Consider the following 20,962-nt stretch of genomic DNA (forward strand, 5'->3'; position numbering starts at 1 on the left):
GGAACCACCATTCGTCACTGCACAAACATCCAGATTCCGCGACAAGCGCCACACGGAACGACTGCGATGCCACCCCGCACGCCTTCCCGGGTGGGAAAAAGGCGAGTGTCCACAGTGGGACGAACACACAGCTAACGTTCAGTCCCGGTCAGCGGGGGACAGGGGAGCCTCCCCCGTGGTCTGTGCTCCTCTGAGGACTGGAAATAGGATTTATCCGGTCCGAGTTGCAGTTGCAACTTCGCCTCCCAGTCTTCGCGATCTGCATCTACATTCTACCCTAAAACGCCCCCGGCCCCGGGGTGCGAAGCAGCCGCGGGCGACGTGCTTCAGCGCCCGCGCACTTGCCCAGCCCACGACCGAGCCGAGCGCGGACGCGGCGGCAGGCGGGGCCGAGGTCCGGGCAGCGCGGGGCCGAGCGGGGGCCGCGGCCGGCCGCAATGGTGCCGCAGCCTCCCGGCCGCGGCAGGTGGGACCCGGCCCGGCGCGCAGGCCGTCCCGCCGCCGGCCCAACGTGGGCTCGTGGAGACGGGCTCCGCGACGCAGTGGCGGGCTGCCCCCGCCCGCGTGCGCCGACTTGGTCGGGAAAGACCGGCGTTCGCCGCACTGACGCGAACCCGACAACTTTACGGAGCGTGGCCCGCCGCCCGGTCCTGTGGGTCCCACGTCCCCGGCCGGGAGCCCAGCGCTGCGCCCGCAGACAAAGGCGCGCGGCAGCCGGAGGGACGGAGCGCCGGCCTCGGCCCGCAGGGGGCGCCGTGCTCCGAGCCCCGGGCGCTTACCTTTGAGGACCGAGCCGAGCTGCTCCAGGGCCATGTTCCCGGCGGCCCGGCGCTCGCGAGGGGTCCGGGCGGCGGCCAGGCGGCGGCGGAGCGCGGCGCTCACTGCCCGGCGCAGCGGCGGCCCCGCTCCGCGCCCATCGCGGCCACCAGGCGGCCTCTCCGCGGGCTGCGCTCAGGTCCCGCAGCGCGCCATCCCCGAGCCCCCCGCCGGCCCCCGCGCTGCCCGAGCCCCCCGACGGGCGCCGCCTCCGGCCCCCCGGCGCTCCGTCCCATCGACCGGCCCTGAGCCGAGCGGCGCGGGTGCGAGGGACGGCACCAGCGCGGGCCCGGCTCAAGTGGCGGCGGGCGCGGGGAGCCCCGGCTCATTTAAGCGGGGAGCGCGAGCGCCGCGTGTCGGCCGCGCCGCCTGCGCGCACGTCCCGCCCCGCCCCGCCCCGCCCGCGCGCCCCTCGCGCCCTCCCCGCCTGTCGCCCCTGGGGGCGGTGCCTCGGACCCGCCGCCGCTGAGCTCCGCGCTGGGGTCCGGGGGTCGATGTCTCGGGTCCGGATCCTGCGTGTCCGCCGCTGCGGGAGACCGGCTCCCCAGGAGAGCGGGCACGGACTCCTGGGCCTCCCGGGACCTCAGTTCAAGGTCAAAACTGCCCAGCTCAGCCCTGCTCCGCTACCTGCCTCGGGCAGGACTCGGGGGCACTGGGGGCCTGCCATTTCACCCACCCTTTGGCGCCAGGTGGATTAACCCGAACCACGGTGGCGGCTCCCAGCACTTGCTGAACGCTTCCTGCGCCGCCAGCCTCCGGGCCAAACACTTTCCTACCCGCTCTCCCGTCCTCCGGCTCCCCTCCTGCGGCAGGCGCTGCTGGAGCGCGCGGGGCGTGAGGCCGGGAGGTGAAGCGCCGTGTCCAGAGCCACGCAGCGGGCGGCGGAGGCCGGGCTGGGAGCCCGGAACCGCCCCCCCCCCTCCAGACCCTGCTCTCCTAACCCCTGAACCGCGCTCTTGGGGTCGCTTGACTCCGCCGATAAAAATTTCCAAATTTGCAAACGGCTGCGATAGTGTTTGGCGTGAAGGATCCTACTTTATTTTCTCCGTGGGAATTGGATCACGCTCTGAAGTCGTCTCGCTCATCTATTTATTTCTTCGTCACCTGTACCCCATTTACTCTGTGAAAATATGAGCCCTGTTTATTCTGTGAAAAAGGCCGCGCGAGGCTCACACATTCCCTCACTCGATACCTGCGGGCTGGGTGTTAGGCATGCGCAGAAAGCGCGCCCTGATCAGGGCTGGGCAACGTCCCCGGCTAAGGCCCTGCCGAAACGCCCACTGTGGGTGCCCGAGTCCGACACAAATCGTCGGAGCCCCGCGATTATTGGTCCAACAAGTTACGGCCAGGGACAGTGTCAGGCGAGTGGAGGGAGTCTTCCAGGAACGGCCGGGCCTTCTCTCCTTCCTTCTGTCCTTCCAAGAAAGGCACAGCAGTAAGCAGCCGCCGGGCTGACTGGCAGGATGCGCGTTTAACACCTAATAAAGAGCAAGGTATTGAGCGCGTCAGCACGCACTGTGGGAGGTGGCAACGCCGCGTGCGCCGCGTGTTCATACAAACCGGCTACAGCTAAACTGAGACCGCGTAGAAGGACCAGCCGAACCGATACATAAAACACACACGCGCCTTTCTCACACGTACAATAAAGTGACATTTTGGGACCCCAGGGCCATAATAGGAGTGTTCGATCTAAGTCGTGGACACCGGTGGGCAAAACGGAAGTGGGGGGAGGAGCTGTCCCCGCGTGGGGAAGGCGACGGGCTCCTCAGGCACAGTCTCGGGGGGCGGGGGGAGCTGGTGTCACGGAGAAGGCCGTCCCAGGGAAGGAGGCGGCACAGGGCGTGGACAGGCTGCGGGTGGGGAGCAGCCCGTGTGGGCCGAGTGTTGTGTGGGGTGGCAGTGGTTACCGCGGACCGGGGTCGGCTTGGATTGCGGAGGTCCTCGCTTGGATCGGGGCGGAGGGCTCTGCACTGGATTCAGGAGGCCAGAGGCATTGTGGTTGTTTTTTTTTTTTTTAATAGTGGAAGATGAATCTGGCAGCCGAGTTGAGGCTATAATAAAAGAGGAGCGCTGGCTGGTGCGGCTCAGTGGATTGAATGCCAGGCTGCAGACCAAAGGGTCACCGGTTCCGTTCCCAGTCAGAGCGCAGGCCTGGGTTGCCGGCCGGGTCCCCAGTAGGGGGCGCGCAAGAGGCGAGCACACATGGATGTTTCTCTCCCTCTCTCCCCCCCTCCCTTCCTAAAAATAAATAAATAAAAGCTTAAAACTAGAAGGAGGGAGTAGAGCAACCAGGGCAGTACAGAAGCACACACACCCAGCCCTTCTGTGCTCAGCCCACTGTCACACCTCAGAAGCCTCCTCCCCTCCACGGCGCTGGCTGGGGAGCGGCAGGCTCCCAGGGAGCGGATCGGAACTGCTCCTTTTGCGGCTCCCTCCGAAGACACCTGTTTGGGAGGTGCTCGGCCAAACGTCTGCAGCAGCGTCTCCAAGGAGTGTGGCAAAGCACAGGCCCGCGGCTGAGACTGCTGCGTGGCCATATGCGAACGGAGCCCAGAGGAAAGCAGTTGGCACGGCTCTCCGCCGGGGGGTGCTGCGGCGGCGAGCCCTGCCTCCGCGGAAGGCCCCCCGGCAGCGCCCGGTCTGTTCCCAGGTTACCTGCCGGGCCCCAGCTGCCCTGGTTTCGCTGCAGCCTGCCCGGGCTTCCTGGCACCTGCCCCGGCTTCCTGGCCTAGGTCAGCCTCCCCAGCTCCTCTCAGAGTCGGTCCTGCAGTTCACCTTCCGTTTTGTTTTCTCTGGCCAAGTCTCCTGGTGGGCGGTGGTAGGAGCCACCGGCTCACGGCGGGGATAAAACCCTGTGGAAAGGCAGCATTCTATCTCAATGCGTATGTGCTGAGCAGAGTTTTTGTCCCCCCCCCCACCCCCCCGCCTTTGTCTTTTGCTAGAGTTTGGGAGCTCTAACAATTTATTAAATAATAGTCCCAGGCCCTGGCTGGTGTGGCTCAGTGGATTGAGCGCCAGGCTTCGGATCAAAGGGTCGAGGGTTCGATTCCCAGTCAGGGCACGTGTCTGGGCTGTGGGCCAGGTCCCCAGTAGGGGGCGTGCAAGAGGCAACCACACACTGATGTTTCTCTCCCTCTCTTTCTTCCTCGCTTCCCCTCTCTCTAAAAATAAATAAATAAAATATTTGAAAAAAATAGCCTTAGAAGGCAGGTTGTTACGTGTACGGATCGCCACGGAATGAAAGTTTACGTCCCTCGATTCTCCTGTGTTGGAGCCCTGACGCCCCCGTGCGGCTGTACTTGGAGACGGGCCTCGAAGGTGAAAGGAGGTCCCAAGAGTTGGGCCCTGGCCCGACGGGACTCGTGTCCTTCCACGGAGAGCCGGCAGAGGGGACAGCGTGAGAAGGCGGCAGTCTGCCGCGCGGCAGGGAGCCCTCCCCAGAGGCAGGGTGGCTGGGAGCCTCCATCTGGGACTTCCAGCCCCCGGCCCCGTGAGAAAAAAAAACGCGTGGCCGGAGCGCCCGGCGCAGAGGGACGCCCGGGGCAGGGCCGGGGGGGATGGATAACGTGAACTCGTGCGCGGCAGGTCTCTTCGCAGTGGAGCCCAGCGGGGACGACCGTCCGCGCTAACAGAAGGGACGGCTCTTCTGCCCGCAGGGGGCAGTGAGCTTTGACGCCCCCTCTCGGCCGCCTGCCCTCCTTACCGGGCGCAGGCAGGGCCGCGGCGACTGCAGACCTACCGAAAGCCGAAACCACACGGGATCTCAGTGCGCACAGTTTCCGTTCTTACTGCACGCCTGGAGGGTTTTGAGGGGGAAGGAAAAGAGGGAAAGTATTAATTTTCAAACTCACTGTATGCATGCGTTTGGGCTGCCGTAACAAAATTCCGCAGGCGGGGCGACGTAAGCAGCAGAAGTTGGTTCTCTCGCCGTGCTGGGGACTGGGAGTCCAAGGTCGAGGTGAGGCCGGCTGCCCCCCCCGCACACCGCCCGCCCGCGGGGTCTTCCCACGGCCCTCCCCGCGCGCCCCAGACACTTCTTGCGCGCCCCTCTTCTTTCAGGGACGCTCCCCCTGCTGGCTCTGGGCCCCGCCTTAATGCCTCATCTAGCCTTGATTACCCCGTTGAGGCCCTGTCTCCAGATACAGTCACACTGGGGTCACAGCACCGACACAGGCATTGGGGGGCACGATTCAGTCCCGCGCCCCTGAACCCCAGTCTCTCCTGGGTCAGTAGTGGTGGAGGAGAGCTCCTCCAGGGAGTCAGAGCCGGTTCTTGGTCGCCTGAACTTGTTTCCACTTTTCCGCGCGGCCTGGTTCCAGAGCCGGGGGACTTTAAAGAAATACTGCCTGCCTCCAGGGCGAAAGGACTTCAACTGTATCAGGAAGACTTCTGGTTTCCCGGTGGCTCTCATCTGATTGTGAAAAACTAAGAAAGGTCCTAATTCTCTTTCTTGGAATAGCATTGATAATACCGATGGTTTCTCTTTTTTTTTTAAAAAAAGCCCAAATCCCGTTTTCAAAGGTGATCTGTTTACTTTATGGGGAGACCTCTTTAGCTCGTTAACTGGGACAGTATGAAATCACCACAGTGAAGTGTAAAATTCTCTTTTTTTAACTTCAAAGATTTTATTTATTCACTTTTGGACAGAGGGGAAGGGAGGAAGAAAGAAAGAGAGGGAAGGAAGCATCAATGTGTGGTTGCCTCTCATGTGTTCCTTACTGGGGGCCCAGGCGCGTGCCCTGACTGGGAATCAAACCTGTGACCCCTTGGTCTGGGGGCCGCTGCTCAATCCACTGAGCCACGCCAGCCAGGGTGGGACATGGGTTTCTTTAAGTGCTTTACTATCCTTCAACTCTTTCCTTACCGTGATGAATAGGTCTGCCCAACCTTCTCAGCACAGAAAGCACAAGCAGGCAGTTAAGTCCGCAATTCTTTAAATCATCATAAGATTCAATAATTAAGGTTTGAGTGATTTTTTATTGAAAACTTTATAATGCCTTGGCTACACCCAAGGCAAAACTTCAGGAGTACCGGAAAACTGTTGAAGGCAGTAGAAATCTAACAAAATTCTCTTTTACTCTCTTCAGGCAGCGCCGACATAACTGGTTGAGATTTGATCAAATTATTTTGTTAAAACAAAATAAAACTGACAAAAAGCCCCCAGTTTGTTTGATGGAATCGAAGAGTCATTTTTTTTTTCTTTCAAACTGGCTGAGCCCATACCATCAAGAGAGCCAAATGGATTTGGTTTCTTAAAATACATATTTATTTGAACCGACAGGGAGTTTTTAAAAAGAGGTAATGTGGTTCTCTTTGAAAAGATGTTTTGAATGTTCGGATTATTCCTCGGTGCTTAATAAATTATTGGGGTCATTCTGGGTGTTAAGGATAAAAATTCTAAGACGTTTCGCCTGCTTGCAGGTTGCTAACAGCGTGGTAAACAGTATATAACAGTGTGTGTGTGTGTGATCTCAGGAAAATACCAGGGAAGCTTCATTCACTCATTCCTCTAGCCATACGCTCGACTAAACTAGCATGGTCTGGGCACCTACTGTGCCAGGTTCTTTTCTTTTTCAATTCTTGTTTGATTACAGTTGTCTCCACCCCCCCCCCCCCCCGCCATTACTCTTCTCCGCCACACCCACCCGCCTCCCACACTCAACCCCCCGTCCCTGTTGTCTGTGTCCACGGGCCCTTTATGCCTGTTCCTTGGTGACCCTTCCCCTTCTCTCTCCTTTCTCCTCCCTCTCCCCTCCGGTCCCTGCCAGTGTGTTCTTTATTTCCACGTCTCTGGTTCTATTTTGCTTGCTTGTTTGTTTTGATGATTAGGTTCCTGTCAAAGGTGAGATCATGTGGTATTTGTCTCTCACTGCCTAGCTTGTTTCATTTAGCATAATGCTCTCCAGTTCCATCCACGCTGTTGCGAAGGGTCAGTTTCTTCTTTCTCTCTGCTGCATAGAATTCCATTGTGTAAATGTACCTTAGTTTTTTGATCCATTCATTTACTGATGGGCATCTAGGTTGCTTCCAGCACTTGGCTATTGTAAATTGTGCTTCTATGAACATTGGGGTTCATGGATCCTTTTGAGTTGGTGTTTCAGGGTTCTTAGGATATAACCCCAGCAGTGGAATTGCCGGGTCAAAAGGCAGATCCATTTTTAGTTCTTCTGACAAAACTCCACGCTGTTTTCCACAGTGGCCACGCCGGTCTGCATTCCCACCGACAGTGCACTAGGGTTCCCTTTCTCCGCAGCCCCGCCGGCCCTGATCATTTGTTGGTTTGTTGATGACGGCCATTCTCACCGGGGTGAGGTGGCGTCTCACTGTGGTTTTAATCAGGGAGATGGCTGGTGATGCTGAGCACCCTTTCATGTGTCTCCGGGCCCTCTGTACACCCTCCTTGGAGAAGTGTCTGTTCAGGTCCTTTGCCCGTTTTTTGTTTTTGTTTTTTGTTTTTAAGATTTTATTTATTTATTTTTAGAGAGGGAAGGGAAGGAGAGGGAGAGGGAGAGAGAGAAACATCAGTGTGCAGTTGCTGGGGGTCATGGCCTGCAACCCAGGCATGTACCCTGGCTGGGAATCAAACCTGCGACACTTTGGTTCCCAGCCCGCGCTCAATCCACTGAGCTACGCCAGCCAGGGCCTCTTTGCCCGTTTTTTAACTGGGTTGCTTGTCTTCCTGGAGTGCAGTCGTGTGAGCTCTTCATACATTTTGGAGAGCAAAGCCTTGTCTGAGGTGTCAGTGGCAAATACAGCTTCCCATGCCGTTGGTTCCCTTTTCATTTTGCTGATGTTTTCTTTAGCCGTGCAGAAGCTTTTTAATTTGACGGAGCCCCACCTGTTGATTCTTTCCTTTATGAAAAATCTGGAACATTTCACAAATTCGTGTGCCATCCTTGCACAGGGGCCACATGAGTCTTCTTTGCATCATTCCAGTTTCAGCGTGTGTGCTGCCCAAGGAGCACCAGATTCAACACCGGTTTGTAGGAGGGGCTTGAGCACCCACAGATCTTGGAATCGGTGGGGGGCGGGGAGCGCAGCCAGTTCCCCGCGGACACCGAGGGCTGACGGCGCACCTGTGCCCCGGTGTGCCAGGGCAAGAGCTTCTTTAAGAGCCCAGTGGCCGTGTGGAGCGACAGCGCAGTGTCTTCGGCTGCAGGCGAGAGGAGGAGGGGAAGCGGCCCCTCTCTGCAGAGCGGCTCTGCCCCTCTCGTGGAGCCCGCTGAGAGGGCGGGAGGGTCTCCTGCGGCAGCGCCGTCCCCGCGGTGGCCACAGCAGCTTCCACTGCTGCCTGTCGCACCGGCCGGTGTTCCGTGGTGTCTCCGTGAGGTCGTAGTTTGAGTTTTTCTTAATAATCAGGTTGAACACCTTTTTTGTGTTTATTGGCTCCTTGAATTTTTTTTTGAGGGGGGGAAGCGAATAATTGTTTAAAACTTTTGGCCAGTTTTTTTTTTTTTTAAACTGGGTTGTCTTTTTGAATCTTTTTGTAGAATTTCTGTATTTTGGGTACTCATCAGTCATATATGCTGAAGATGCTTTCTTTTACTTTATGACTTGTCTCTTCACCGTGTTAATAGTGTCTGTGGTGAACAGTAGTTATTAATTTTAAAGTGCTCCTTCCTTCAACATTTTCCTTGATGGATGGTGTTGTGATTTGAGTAAGAACCAGCCCCTACCCCCAGGGTCACAAAGGTGTTTCCGTGCGTTAAACACCAAAAGCTTACAACGCTGCCCTCCACCTTTAGGTCTTTGCTGCCCCTGTCTCCTCACGGACACCACCCTGTATTACTCATTATTATTACGTTTTGGTGTCTGACAGCGATTTCCTGTTCTTTTCCAAGACCGTCTGGGCTGCTCCTGGCCCAGCACACCCCCTCACGCATCTTTGAAACGGCGTCCCGAGTCCAGCGCCAACAGCAGAGCCCCTGGGGCACGGGGTGCCGCTGGCGGGGAGTTTCGTCTTCGCGCTTGGTCCTGCCGTCCCCAGACGCGGCCCAGCCGGGCGTGCACGGAAGCTCCGTCTAAGGTTTCTCAGACGAGTTTACGGCTGAGCCGGCAGCGATGTTTTGGGGTATACCGTCTCCGCAGTTACCTCTCCTTGTTCGTTGCTGACATGGGTTTTATTTGTGTCTGATTTCTTCTTCTTCTTTTTTTTGTGTGTGTAGTCAGAGATGTATTTACTCACAACACACTTCGCAGGCAGCATGGCACGCAGCAACCGCGTGACCGAGAACCCGCACGATCTGTGAGTCACAGCGGAACGGGACGCTTGCTTTCTTACGAAGGAAAGCGGCCGTTTGTGTGGGGACGGAGGAGCACTGTGTGTTTCGGAAAGGAGCTGTGTTCTGAGGGTGCAGGTGAGGGGTGGGGGCAAAGCCGGCCGGGCGTCACTCACAGCTCGGCGCCCCTGGAGCACACGGCCCGTCCTCGGTGAGGGGCGTTTGGGTCCCCGAAGCCCGAGGGCTCTGGAAGTGCCGTCCACAGGCCGGACGGAGAGATACTGTTGGCTTACTTATATCAAACCCATCTCAAATTGGGGAAGCTACAGGTGTGAGTGGTTTTAAATTCTGAAGTATCAGTGTTGCTCTTTGACTTTCGGTCTGAGTTCAAACATCCCAAGTGGCACACAAAACACCCCATTTTCTGCCTCTTTCAGGGGCTCTCGGGGCCCATAGCCCAGATGGAGGAGCGTGGGGGGTCAAAGCCCAGCCTTCTCGCCCTGACTCGGGACAGCCGGGCGCTGGGGCGGCTCGCCCTCTCCCACCATGCACTGCGGGCTCGTGGGAGAGCGCGCCTCCACTCCGCGTCATCAATCGGGGGCACTCGCTCATTGATTATCCGTTTTCTCAGTCTTTTAAAGTCACCGGCCGGGCAAGGGCGATGGGAAGCCAGGCTGCGAGTCACGGCAGCGCTGGGGACCTTTCAGTCCCCTCTGCCCTGGGGAGGCAGCCCTAGGGGGCCGCGCTCTATCCTCGGCTTGTGAGCTTCCCCTGGGAGTGGTTCTGTCTATCAGGATCCACGTTTCCTGGGCTGCAGCTTTCCGAGAGGCCTTCCAAAGTATTAGTCACACGGGTGACCAATACTCACCCTCTCACAGCGGCTGTAAGAACCCTCTGCACCCTCGTGGAAACCCGAGACTTACTATCCAGTCTGGTGATCCCGGTTTTCCTGCGTCTGCAAACGTGTTGCCCTAGGACCTGTCGGCTTGAAAAGGCTACAGTGAAGCCAAGGTGCCCGCCCCCCCACCGACGGCGGAGCGCCTGCCGCCTGTGAGATGCTCCCCGTAGGTCGGCAGGGTGTTGAACCACGGGAGGGCGCACGTCTAGGCACCTCTGCCCGCCGTGGGCCCCTCCCCTTCCTCGGCACGAGTGGGAAGGGTAGGGAAAGTATGCTTACAAGTCGTGACCTTTCATCCTACGGCCTGCCAGGAGTGACAGCTATTTTGGGAATCAAGTTTCTGAAGATATGTAACGTTGTCTGGCTGGTAGGTGGAGAATGGACAGGGCTAGTCCGGGCACATGGGGCGCCACCAACAACGGTTTTGTGGTGCAGGGGACCCCTGAACAAGATCAGGTTTAGGGGCTCCCCCTGCTTCCTGGTGAGAGTCCACCCAGAACTGGCGACTCCCCTGACAGGGAGCTACTGAGAGCCTGCTGTTGGCCAGAAGGAAGTCCTACGGACAACATAGTCGCTTCACACGTGTTTTGTCTGTTACACGTATCATATATACAGGCTCAAATACTGTATGCTGGCAGTAAAGCCAGATAACAGCACATGTTGTTAGAGTCGTGGGGAAAACACACGTGAAGTGTTTACTGGAAAAACCCCATGTAGGAACGGATCCACGCAGTTCCAACCCGTGTGGCCCGAGGGTCAGCTGCAGCACAACTGCTGTCATTTTTATCTTCCAGATGATGACTCAGAGCCACCCTCCCAGTTCCCCAGAGGAGGAGACGGGCAGGAGGGCACCTGGGCGGGCGGGGGGCAGGAGGCGGCCTCACTGGTTCCCCTGCAGTGTGTGTGGGGGGGGAGGGCGGGTGGGCAGGAGCCCGTGCTGCCACGTGCGGCTCAGTGCAGACCTGTAAGCTGTCACTACCCGTGTCTCGACGAAGAGACAGAGGCTCACAGAGGCCGAGTGGTGGACTGGAAGCCCCGGGGGTGGGGTGGGGTTGGAGGGGGCTCAGCCAGGCTCGGAACCCAGGTTTGTCCCGCCTCGCAGCCTCGGGCTCTCTCACTACAGTGTTCACACGGACACACAGGTGTGTGCACTGGATCCTCGATGTTCTGCACCTGCTGGCCCTCGATAAACGACCTCGATGTTGCATTTGGAGGTTGGTGTCAAGACGCGGGAAGGTTCTGCAAGGTCTCTGTGATTGCCACTGATGTCCCATTCGCCTGCAGCGGAGCTCCCCCAGACCCCGGCTCCCGCGGGATGTTCAGTCGGGCTGGCTTGCCGGACAGGCGCCCAGCCCGTCTTGGGGGACGGGCTGCAGGTCGGGAGCTGCCGAGGGCATTTAACGGAGGACTTAACGGAGAACGGCGGCAGGAGGTGCCTGTCCTGCCCAGACTCACGGGGATGGGGGTGGGGGTGGGGGTGTCGGGGGAGCCCCTGTCCCTCTGTCTGCCGGTCCAGGTACGGGGTGTGGACCTTGTAACACCTACTGGTGCTCCGAAACATTGGTGATTACTTACAGACTCCCCTAAATACTTTGTCTTAACACAGAATATTTATTAAGAGGACATGAACATGCTCAGACACAGACTCAATCAATCACTGACAACCAGCCGTGCCCAGCAGGCGGCTGGGACCGCACAGCACGAGTCACAGGCGTGTTCGGCCGGGTCCGAGTCACGGAGCCGCCACACGGCCATCTGCATGCAGGACAGGACTGGCGCCGACTGGTTACAAACTCCACCCCCCCGGTACCCCCCCCCCCCCCAGAGTCACGTCTCAGAGGAACTTCCCGGTGAGGTGTGGCTCCCGAAACCGCTCTGCAGCCTGGCTGCGAACCACAGACCCCGCGGGCTTTGACGAGACACTGGTGATGGGGCCGTGCCTCCCGGGAGACGTCGGTGCTCCTCGCCACCGAGTGACGGGGTCAGGGGTCACGTGCCAGTGCGGGGCACGTTCAGTCCTGGGGGCTGCTGTGATGTTTTAGGTTCTGTGGACACGTGACACACACCCTTGTATCGGCTGCCACCCACCAAGAACTCAGGTTTTCCAAATATGAGCTCCTAATGCCTGAAAATAAAATTCTTTGGAGTTTGTATCTATTGATCATTAGCTGTAAAGTGTAAAGAAAGCATCTAAAAGTAGCGATGACAGTGGTCTCTCCGTGAGCCCCTCTCCGTGCCGGCCCGGAGCCGGGCACTTCACTTGCGCCGTGCCCACCAATGCTCACGTCCCCGCTCACGCTCAGGGTCGCTCAGCTGAGCCACGGGGTCGCTCAGCTGAGCCACAGGACCGTCCACTATGGACCAGGACGGGGGGTCCCCGGGTCAAGCGCCAGCCAAGCTCCGACGGTTAGGGAAGGTGGGGCCTGTGGGCCCCAGGCCAGGACCCGCTCACCGCTCTGTCCGCCTCCGCGACACCCCGGCACGGAGGGCCAGTCGGTAACTCCAGGAAGCGCCCCGGAAGGGCCGTCCACAGCGTCGGAAGAGCGGATGTGGACCGCCCCGCTCTCTGAAATGCCTTTATTCACAGTCTTTCCCGCCACCATCGCCGTGACAAGCGTGCAGAGACACAAACACCCGAGAGCATGCGACCCGCCCCACGAGGAGCGGACACGTGGAGCGGCCCCGGCGGAGCCCCGCCCCTCCTCCGCAGCGCGCTCCGCTCCGAGGAGGCCCGCGGCGCGCTCCCGCCGCCTCAATGCGCGTGCTCTCCAGGAATCACCAAAAGCAGCGTCGGTTAGAAATAATGTTCGAAATCCCCTTTCTTCTCTAAGCCGCCAGCAGCGCTCCGGCGGATCGCGCGGAGGCCGGCCCCCGGCGGCGCGAAGGGCGGCTCACATGGCGTCGAAGTGGAAGCGGTGGGCCTCCTGCCGCTTCTCCCGGTCGTCCGCCTTCTGCAAGACAAGGTGGGGCTCGTCAGGGACCCGGGGGGCCGCGAGAGAGGGCGCGCCTCTGAGCCGAAGGGGTCGGCTAGGAACAGCCCCAGCACCGAGCAGGTGCCGGTGCGACTGTTGTCCCAGTCTAACAACCTATTTCGGAAGCTTCCAGTAGTGACTTTGTACATCAGTGACCCACTCACCCGAATTTAAAACCCAACAGGAAGTGCTCCCTAAACGCCTAGCCTGTTATTGTTTATTTGAAAACAGGAGTAAACAGGAGATTTTGTAAGGACGGAATCAAGGACGACACTTTCCCCATCCTTAACGCCGAGGCCGGCGGACACGGCCAAGTCAGCGAGATGAAGCTGCGTCTCGCATTTGGGCCCGACCTGCAGACCCCACTCAGCGGGGCTCACTGGGTCTCTCCGCCCCCGGCAGAGCGCGGCGCTGGGTGTTCCGAGGGGTAAAAAGGCCCCGAGTTTCGTGTTTTGTTCCCAAGGGGCCACCAGCCCGGGGAGAGGAGGGCCAGCAGGCTGCCCGAGAGCACGGCGTGGGAGTGTCCCCACAGTCCAGAGAGGTGACTCGGGGTGGGGACAGGGGACGGGGCACGTCTGGAGGACGGTGCTGGCGGCAGCGGTGGGGTGGGGAACACGGCCACCCCCCCTGCCCCCCCACCAGTGAGGGCCCCGGGGGAGGGCGGACCTTCTCCTGCCAGTGCAGGGCGCCGATGATGGCCAGGATGAAGACGCAGACGCCGACCAGCGCGATGGCCGTCAGGAGCACGATGTTGCTGGGCGTGAGGTACAGCTTGGCGCTCCAGCTGGGGGGGACAAGGTGGGGGGGACGGGGGGGAGTTACACGTTGCACGGAGACCCAGGAGCCTTATCAACCAGCCCATTCACCGCAGCCACTCGCCCACCCGCCCACCCATCGGAACCAGAACAAGAGCAGTTCGCTTTGTGCAGAGCGAAGGCCAGAGACGACCCTGCAGAGTCAGACGGACCCAGCGGCTGAGAGGGGGCAGCCTTCCTGACGGGACGCTGTGGTACTTCCCGGGTCCTGAGGGCATCGTCCTCACGCGAGGTTACCGAGGGTCCTCAGGACCACGTCTTTTGCTTGACTTGCCTAATTTGGAACCTCAGACCCTACGGGCAGGTGGCCGCGTGGTTTTGGTAGATTTCTGTCGCTTCTCCTTCTGGCCTCCGCCCACATGTGCTCCACGACCAGCCGGCACAGCTGCACGTCCAGGCGGGCGCGGGTGGGGGCCCCCGAGACCCTCCCGTGGCTCGTGTGGCGCGGGGGAGGGTCACGTCACTACACCGACCCCCCGGGAGAGCCCATGGGAACCGGCCCCGTTCTCGTCTCAGGAGTGTGATACAGGTGAGAGCACTCTGAGCGAGGGCGAGTCGCAGGGGACCTGTTCTGCGATAGTTAACGTTTACTGCTCCGTCAGTCAGCCTCTGGTCAGCGGGACCCAGACCACAGCTCACGCTGAGCCCGACCTGTCTCCGTGCTGGGTGCCCACGGTTAAAGGAAGAGCGTCTGCTCAGAAAGAGCGAGAGGAGCCCGGACGGGAGCCGCCCCAGGGTGCCCCGAGCCCAGAACCCGGAGGGGACGAGCGCGTGGCGCTACCTGCGGGGGGCGCTGTGAGGGAAGGGAATGACGATGAGCTGCGAGTTCGGGATGATGGCCGTCCACTCCTGTCTCCGCACGGCCTGCAAAGCAGCGAAGCACACGGTCACCAACACGCTTCCCACGCTGCGCTGGCGAGGGGCAGGCGGCCCCCCCGGGGTTTCCCGGGACCCCAGGCATGGGTCGGACCGAGTTCACGGGCGGCAAGTCCCCAGAGGCCCTGTGCCGTGCGGCGTTCACTGCTCTCGTCTTTTCGGGGAAGGACTTTCCCCGCCTCCTGGTTCACCGGGTCAGCAGATGCTCACGGACGCCCCCCACAGCTCGCGGCTCAGAGGCCGAGCACGAGGCGGGGCGAGGGGGACAGCAGGTGAACAGGTGACAGAGGGCGGCGGGGCGGGGTGGGAGTGGGGGTTGGGGTGGGAGTGGGGTCACTGGGTTTCGGGAGGGGTGGCAAACGACTCCTCTCCAGAGGGTGACGCGCCCTTAGGTGGGACCAAGAGGTCACTGCCGGTCAATTCTCTTCGTTCTTTAAGGGGAACACAGTGTTTGAATCGCTGCCCTTCCAATCCACTGAATCCGAACGATAGAATGACTGAATTCAGGCACCTGGCTGGTGAGCGCTGAAATGCAGACCAAATGCGGACAAAACCCACCCGACTCACCTTCTCCCCCGAGGGCCGGGGGATGCCCACGTACAGGTGGTCCAGGAAGTTGGCGCTGCGGCCCAGGCCGAGCACGCTGTAGGGCAGCTGCAGGGCCAGGTGCGCCGACTGGCTGAGCTGTCCCGCTGTGTGTGTGGGGGGGGGGACAGAGAGAGAGAGACACATGTCAGAAACGCCGCTCCCGCCGAGTGGCAGGGCGACGCAGCGCCAGCCACGTGGGAGCTGGAGCCCGCTCTTCAAGGACAGAGACGCGAGACGCCCTGCCTGGCTCACCGATGACACACGGCAGCGTTACCGGGATGCGTCTGCACAGTGCGACCCCCGCTCACGGAGAGTGTGCGGCCGGCCGGCCTCGAGTGTGCTCACGGGGCTGCCGGTCCAGGCCACACCAACGTCCGCAGCGCGTGCCCTGTCCCCGAGGAGCCCGTCCCGTGAGTGGTCACCCCCGTCCCTGAGCCCAGCTTCCCAGCCGTGGGGAGGCAGCCCTGGAGAGGCAGCCCTGACGTCGTCCCCTGTGCACTGGCCGTCTCTGGCGGTGCATGCGAGCACAGCCACAGCACTGTGGGCGGGGGTCTCCTGGCCCACCCCAGCACCCCAGCGCCCCGGTGCCGGGGGAGGGCCGTGCTCTGGCCCGTCCGACTGGCCGCGGCCCTCTCGGGGCTGCGGGCGGCCCCTCACTGGGGCTTTTCACAGTGCTCCTGTCTCACGTGCATTCGCCTGGGGATGCTGGCTTCCTCCCTGTGCCTGTTGGTCCCTCACGCGGCTTCCCTTCCCACGTCCGTAAGGTGGAGAGTGGTCCTCGCTTCCACTTTGGGTTTTAGTAATTTTTCTTTTTTTCTTGGTCAGCTCAGCTAGAGGTTTGTAAATGTTGTTAATCTTTAAAAAAACTATCTTGCTGGTTTTGTCTGTTTTTCTATTCCGTCCTCATTTCCTCTCATTCCTTGCCTTCTGTTTGCCGGGGTCCGTTGGCTTCTCTCTCCCTGGTTTCTCAGGCGGAAGCGCAGGCCTCGGGCTGCAGACCGCCCCTCGTCCCCACACAGGCCCCTGCGGCGCCAGCCCCTCTGCCGCCTGCCGAGGCCGGCTGCTCCCCCCGTCTGACCGCTGCGGCGGGGACGTCCAGGGCTGTGTGGGACGCAGGTGGTGACGGCGGCCCCCTCGTCCCGGTCCTGACCTCAGAGGGGAGGCTGCCAGCTTCTCGCCGCTGAGGCTGATGTTGGCCGTGGGCGTGTCACCTGCAGCCTTTGTTACGCTGAGACGAGCCCCTGCGGTTCCTGCTTTGGTGACAGTTTTTATCAGAAATGGACGCTGACTTCTGTCCGGCGTGCCTCCTGCACCACTGAGACCGCCGTTCGACTCCACCCTGGCTCTGCCGCTGCGGTCGGTCACACTGGTCCTCTGGTGGGTGCTGGGTCGCCCTCGCACCCGGGACACACCCCGCCGCTCTCGGTGTGCGACCTCCGGTGTGCCGTGGGATTCGGTCTGCTGGTATCCACCTTCTGCGGAGAATGTTGGCAGGAAATGGGCAACCAGGCCTATTTTAGATTGCTTATTGATTTCTAAAATATGAACTCTTGAAATAAATTAAGCAGGATTCATATTCTCAATTATTTTTGTGAACACACATAATTAAGTAAAATACAATGGTTAGTGAATTGCTCACTAGTTTTTAAAAATAACAACTATTTTGTGTGAAGAACAAGGACTGTGCTCCGTCCCGGGCCACTGCCCGCCCAGCCGCGCGGAAGCGCCGGCGCCGACGCACGGAGCCGACGGGACGTGTGCTGGGGACGCGCGTGCCGGGGACGCGTGTGCCGGGGACGCGTGTGCCGGCTTCCCCTCAGAACCACTCCGGTCGTGTCAGGGCTCCTGAAGTGGCCCTTCACCGCTTACGGCTGGGAGGGGGCGGCAGTTTCCTTACCGCGCACCGTTGGGCTTGAGGAGCTCTATACTTTCCCCTCCGTAGGTAAGATGGGTGGACGTTAGGATATAACTCTCCTCTCTTGTGCATATGACAACAGCAGAGTCGCAACTTTTATGTTAGTCATCTTCCTTACAGCCAAAGCCATTTTATTTCAATTAAAAAAACATCTACGGTTGATGAGAAAACTCGAGCTAATGTGACCAGAGTAAGAAAATACTCTCATGCCTGAAACACGCTTAACACCCGAAGAGTACGTGTCTTTCCTGGGGGTGTGCACGCAGGCAAATGCTACATCTGTGTCTCGGGCAGGCCCGCACTTCCCACCTTCTGAAAGAAGGAGGCGGGTCCCGGGGAGCAGCGCGGTCCGACGCCGCGGCCGCACCACGCACCTCGCACCGGTGTTCCGTGACCTCCGGCTCGCTCGTCCTCTCAGGCTAGAAGGGCCAGGTGAACCCCGGAGAAGCCTCCTGGGAGGATCAAGCTGGGGAAGCTATTTCAGGGTAGGACTCGCCTCTGAGAGCTCGTGCCTGTGAGTGAGCTGCTAAAAATATGATTTCTAATCAAGTCAGCACCTCTGCTCGCTGAGCTCACTTATCTGACTCTACCTGATCCGGCATTCTGATGACTTTAATAAGAACTGGTGAAAAATTAATGGAGGAGATGAAGAATGTATTTTTTTTTTCAGATACGATTCTATTCCAACTGGAGACTCCACTTGCAGCGAGTCTTTGTAGGGGCCGTCTGGGACATAAGCAGCGAGCAGGGGGAAGTCACGCTAGGAGTCCTCCCGCGCCCTTGCCTTCGCCCAGTGGGGGCCCGTGGGGGCCCGCGGGGGCTGAGCGCCTCCCCCGGGACGGCCCTGCGTGCGCCGTGCACTGGGCATCTCGCCCCCTCCCCCCCAGCGTGCAGGGCAGCTCCCCACGGCCGCGCGGCTGACGCCCGAGGACAAGGGGGACGGACGGAGGGGGTGAGAAGGAGCGCGCCCGTGGTGCTGCTGAGCGATGAACGGGAGTTTTAAAAGATCACATTCCTCTGCAACACACACACTTGCACAGTAGGCAGGACTGCTGAATTATTTATAACGACTTGTGGATGACAAAACATTTGCCAGCAAAGGCCGCAGAACAGACAAATTACCCCCTCCCCCTCCGCTCCCGGAGCTGCCGGGGAGCAGCTCCCCTTCAGTGTCGGGACCCACGCGACCGGATGTTGCACGAGGACCAGCGCGTGCACAGAACCTCACGGGCGAGTCTGCTGTTCCGCCGGCACTGCAGTTTCTAACTCTCCTGCTCCGAGTTCTCAGGACGTGCCTCCGACTCAGCTGTATCTGTGCGGGTGGGACTTCTAAGGGCCGAGCAGCCGAGGAACTGGCCAACTTTCCCACGGTCCCTCCCACCTTCTGGGTGTTCTGTCACTCATTCATTCACTCATTCACTCGGTCATTCGATTTCTGTAGCTGCACGCATAGACTCGACCAGTTATGCTTAGAGCTGTTCCGCACCCCCTCTCCTCCCCCTCCTCCCTTTTCTCATCTCCCTAGCTGCCCCCCGCGTCCCCGGATCTGCTGACGCGGCTGCCCTGGCTGCCCCGGCGGCTCCTCAGTTGGCGGAGACTGAGTGAGGGGCGAGTCCCCCCGCAGAAATCCGTTCTTTCGGGGAGAAGCAGCATGGCGCCTGTTCCAGGGGGGCGTTACGGCTCCTTCCATCTTCTGTCCTTATCAATTTATGGTTTTTTGACACAAAGATATGCCCAGTTAGTCTCTGCTTCAGCTAAAAAATGGATAATACCAGCCAGTCCTGGAGTTTTTGGTGTGGTCTGACATGGACCCAAGTTGCAGTGTAAAGAAATAGTTGTTCAGCTTGCCCGCATCCTCACTTCCTCCTCCGACATTGCAAACGAGACCGCGGGACGGGAGCCGCCCGCCAGGCGCCCCTTGCGTCTCCACGGCGCGCCTCTGGCGGCGGCAGCGCCGTGGCCGAGAGGCTGCACGCGCGCAGTCAGCCTCGAAGGGAGCGCACGACGGAGCGCAGTATGTTTGCGCCAGGTCACTCTGTGAAGCAAAACCAGCCGCGAGGCGCGTTCTTCCTTCTCTGGGGCCCACGGAAACAGAACGGAAGCGACTCTCCCTGCGGGCGCCCTGGAGCGGGGAGTCAGCCCCCAAGGGCCCTGCCCAGACGTAGGGGCCGCGCCCGCCGGTCAGCGCGGCGCTCGCTGCGACCGGCGCTCGTGGTGGGCGGGAGCCCCCTGCCGAAAGCACAGTTCTTGGCTCAGTCTCGTTCCCTTTGTGTCTTGACTGCACTTCCCGTTACTGTTCATTCAAAATTAGAGCTAGATTGTTCCTTGGTGACTGTACACCCAAACAACCTTTATGTGACGTTCAATGTACCGTCCCCGCTCCTGCTCCACCGGGAGGAGGCCGCAGGGCTGGGTTGGGCCGTGCCTCGGGGCCCTCGCGTGCACTCTTCTGCCTCTGAGAGGAGCTCTGCCAGCTGCCCCGCCACGTCGCAGGGAGGCCGAGGCGCGAGAGTCGTCCCTCCCGGTCCCCGTCTCTGCAGCTGGGGGGCAGGACGGCAATGCGGCTGCGGCGCAGCAGGGCGCAAGAGGAGTCTGCGAGGACACGCGTGTCACGGGCCCTCCGTGCTCCGCGGGTGCCGGCCCACAGGAGGACGGGGTCTGATGCGAAAGGGGAGACTGTTAACGGGCGTGCGAACACGCCGGCCGCTGTCACGCAGCTCACCCTGTCGGTGTGTGGATGGCGGGGGCCCTGACGTCGGTGCGCCGTCCGGCCTTACCTGACCCGTTCTTCAGGTGCCCGTTGGCGTCCACGGTCGTGTACATGATGTAGGGTCCCGGCTGGTTCACGCCGAAGGGCTGTGGCGAGAAGGACAGTGAGGCCTCAGAGGGGGCAGTCACTCTGGGGGTCTGCTGAGACGGACGCGGTCCGTTGCAGAGGGCGGGCACGCCACGCAGCTCTCCCCAGAGAGCCGTGCCCGCCGGCCGCCCGGCACGCGGGCTGTGCTGTCAGCTGGGGCTAACGAGGGGCTGACCGCACTCAGGAGGGAAATGCAAACGAGCAGCTCACACGAGGGCTCTGGAAAGAGCGCCGACACGGCCTGCGGCCCTCTCAGGCCCCCCGCCTGCGGCCCGCCGTCCCCACACCGAGGCCCACCTGTCACTGACCCACACCCCTCTGCAGCCACCGCTGGCCCCGAGCGGAGCACACAGGGAGGCCCGCCGCCCCGGTCCAGCCAGGCCACCGGACGAGTGGCACGGACAGCCACCAGGGACAACGGGCCTGGGAGAGCGAGTCCCGGGCTCACGTGTTATTTAAGATGTCCGGTTTCCAACAACAAAAACCACACACACACACACACACACATGTCCCTTCCAGAGCGTGGGGTGACCAGTGAAAAGCCCACCGCGGCGGCTGAGCAGCAGGTCCGGGCTGTGAGGGGAGACCTGACAAAGCTGAAGATGCCCCGTCTGACACGTGGCGGAACGAGACCCTGAAGACACGAACGGAGCCCGAGGGGCCAGTGCCAGCGGCCTGGGGACCCCCCGCTACGAGCCAGCGGTCTCCTGGGCGGGCCCACACTTGGTGCACTGTGTGAAAGTCAGCAGCCCCCGCCCTGACCGGTGTGGCTCAGTGGGCCCGGGGTCCTTCCACGAAGCCCAAGGTCACTGCCTCGCTTCCTGCTCGGGGTCCCTGCCCGGGTTGCGAGAGGCAACCGACCAGCGTTTCTCTCTCTCTCTTCCCCCTTCCCTTCCCCCTCTCTACAAATAAATAAAATCTTTGAACGGGAGGCCACAGAACGGAGACTTCCCAACACGGAGGGGCAGGGAAGACTCGAGTTGGAGTGATTAAGAAGCTTTCTGAA

The 20,962-nt window shown here is 60.5% G+C and overlaps 2 protein-coding genes and 1 non-coding gene across 4 annotated transcripts in view; all 3 read right to left on the reverse strand.

Moving 5' to 3' along the window:
- NETO2 (neuropilin and tolloid like 2) overlaps positions 1 to 941 on the reverse strand; it is a 31,351-nt gene extending 30,410 nt beyond the window's left edge. For both annotated transcript variants that reach the window (XM_036013511.1, XM_036013510.1), the window contains exon 1: positions 780 to 941. In XM_036013511.1, the coding sequence (XP_035869404.1) occupies positions 780 to 813 (34 nt within the window). In that variant the 5' untranslated portion in view covers positions 814 to 941. The remainder of the gene's footprint in view (positions 1 to 779) is intronic.
- A 6,734-nt stretch (positions 942 to 7,675) lies between these two features.
- On the reverse strand, positions 7,676 to 7,781 carry LOC114488473. Its single transcript, XR_003683789.1, has one exon. It is a non-coding gene; the product is annotated as a U6 spliceosomal RNA (small nuclear RNA).
- Positions 7,782 to 12,489: 4,708 nt separating this feature from the next.
- ITFG1 (integrin alpha FG-GAP repeat containing 1) overlaps positions 12,490 to 20,962 on the reverse strand; it is a 65,024-nt gene continuing 56,551 nt past the window's right edge. The window contains exons 14-18 of the mRNA XM_028501858.2: positions 19,877 to 19,955; positions 15,164 to 15,288; positions 14,502 to 14,584; positions 13,572 to 13,689; positions 12,490 to 12,884 (exon numbers count right to left, since the gene is read on the reverse strand). Of these exons, the coding sequence (XP_028357659.1) occupies positions 12,825 to 12,884; positions 13,572 to 13,689; positions 14,502 to 14,584; positions 15,164 to 15,288; positions 19,877 to 19,955 (465 nt within the window). The 3' untranslated portion in view covers positions 12,490 to 12,824. The remainder of the gene's footprint in view (positions 12,885 to 13,571; positions 13,690 to 14,501; positions 14,585 to 15,163; positions 15,289 to 19,876; positions 19,956 to 20,962) is intronic.

This window comes from Phyllostomus discolor, chromosome 12, assembly GCF_004126475.2.
Source record: "Phyllostomus discolor isolate MPI-MPIP mPhyDis1 chromosome 12, mPhyDis1.pri.v3, whole genome shotgun sequence".
Taxonomy (NCBI): Eukaryota; Metazoa; Chordata; class Mammalia; order Chiroptera; family Phyllostomidae; genus Phyllostomus; species Phyllostomus discolor.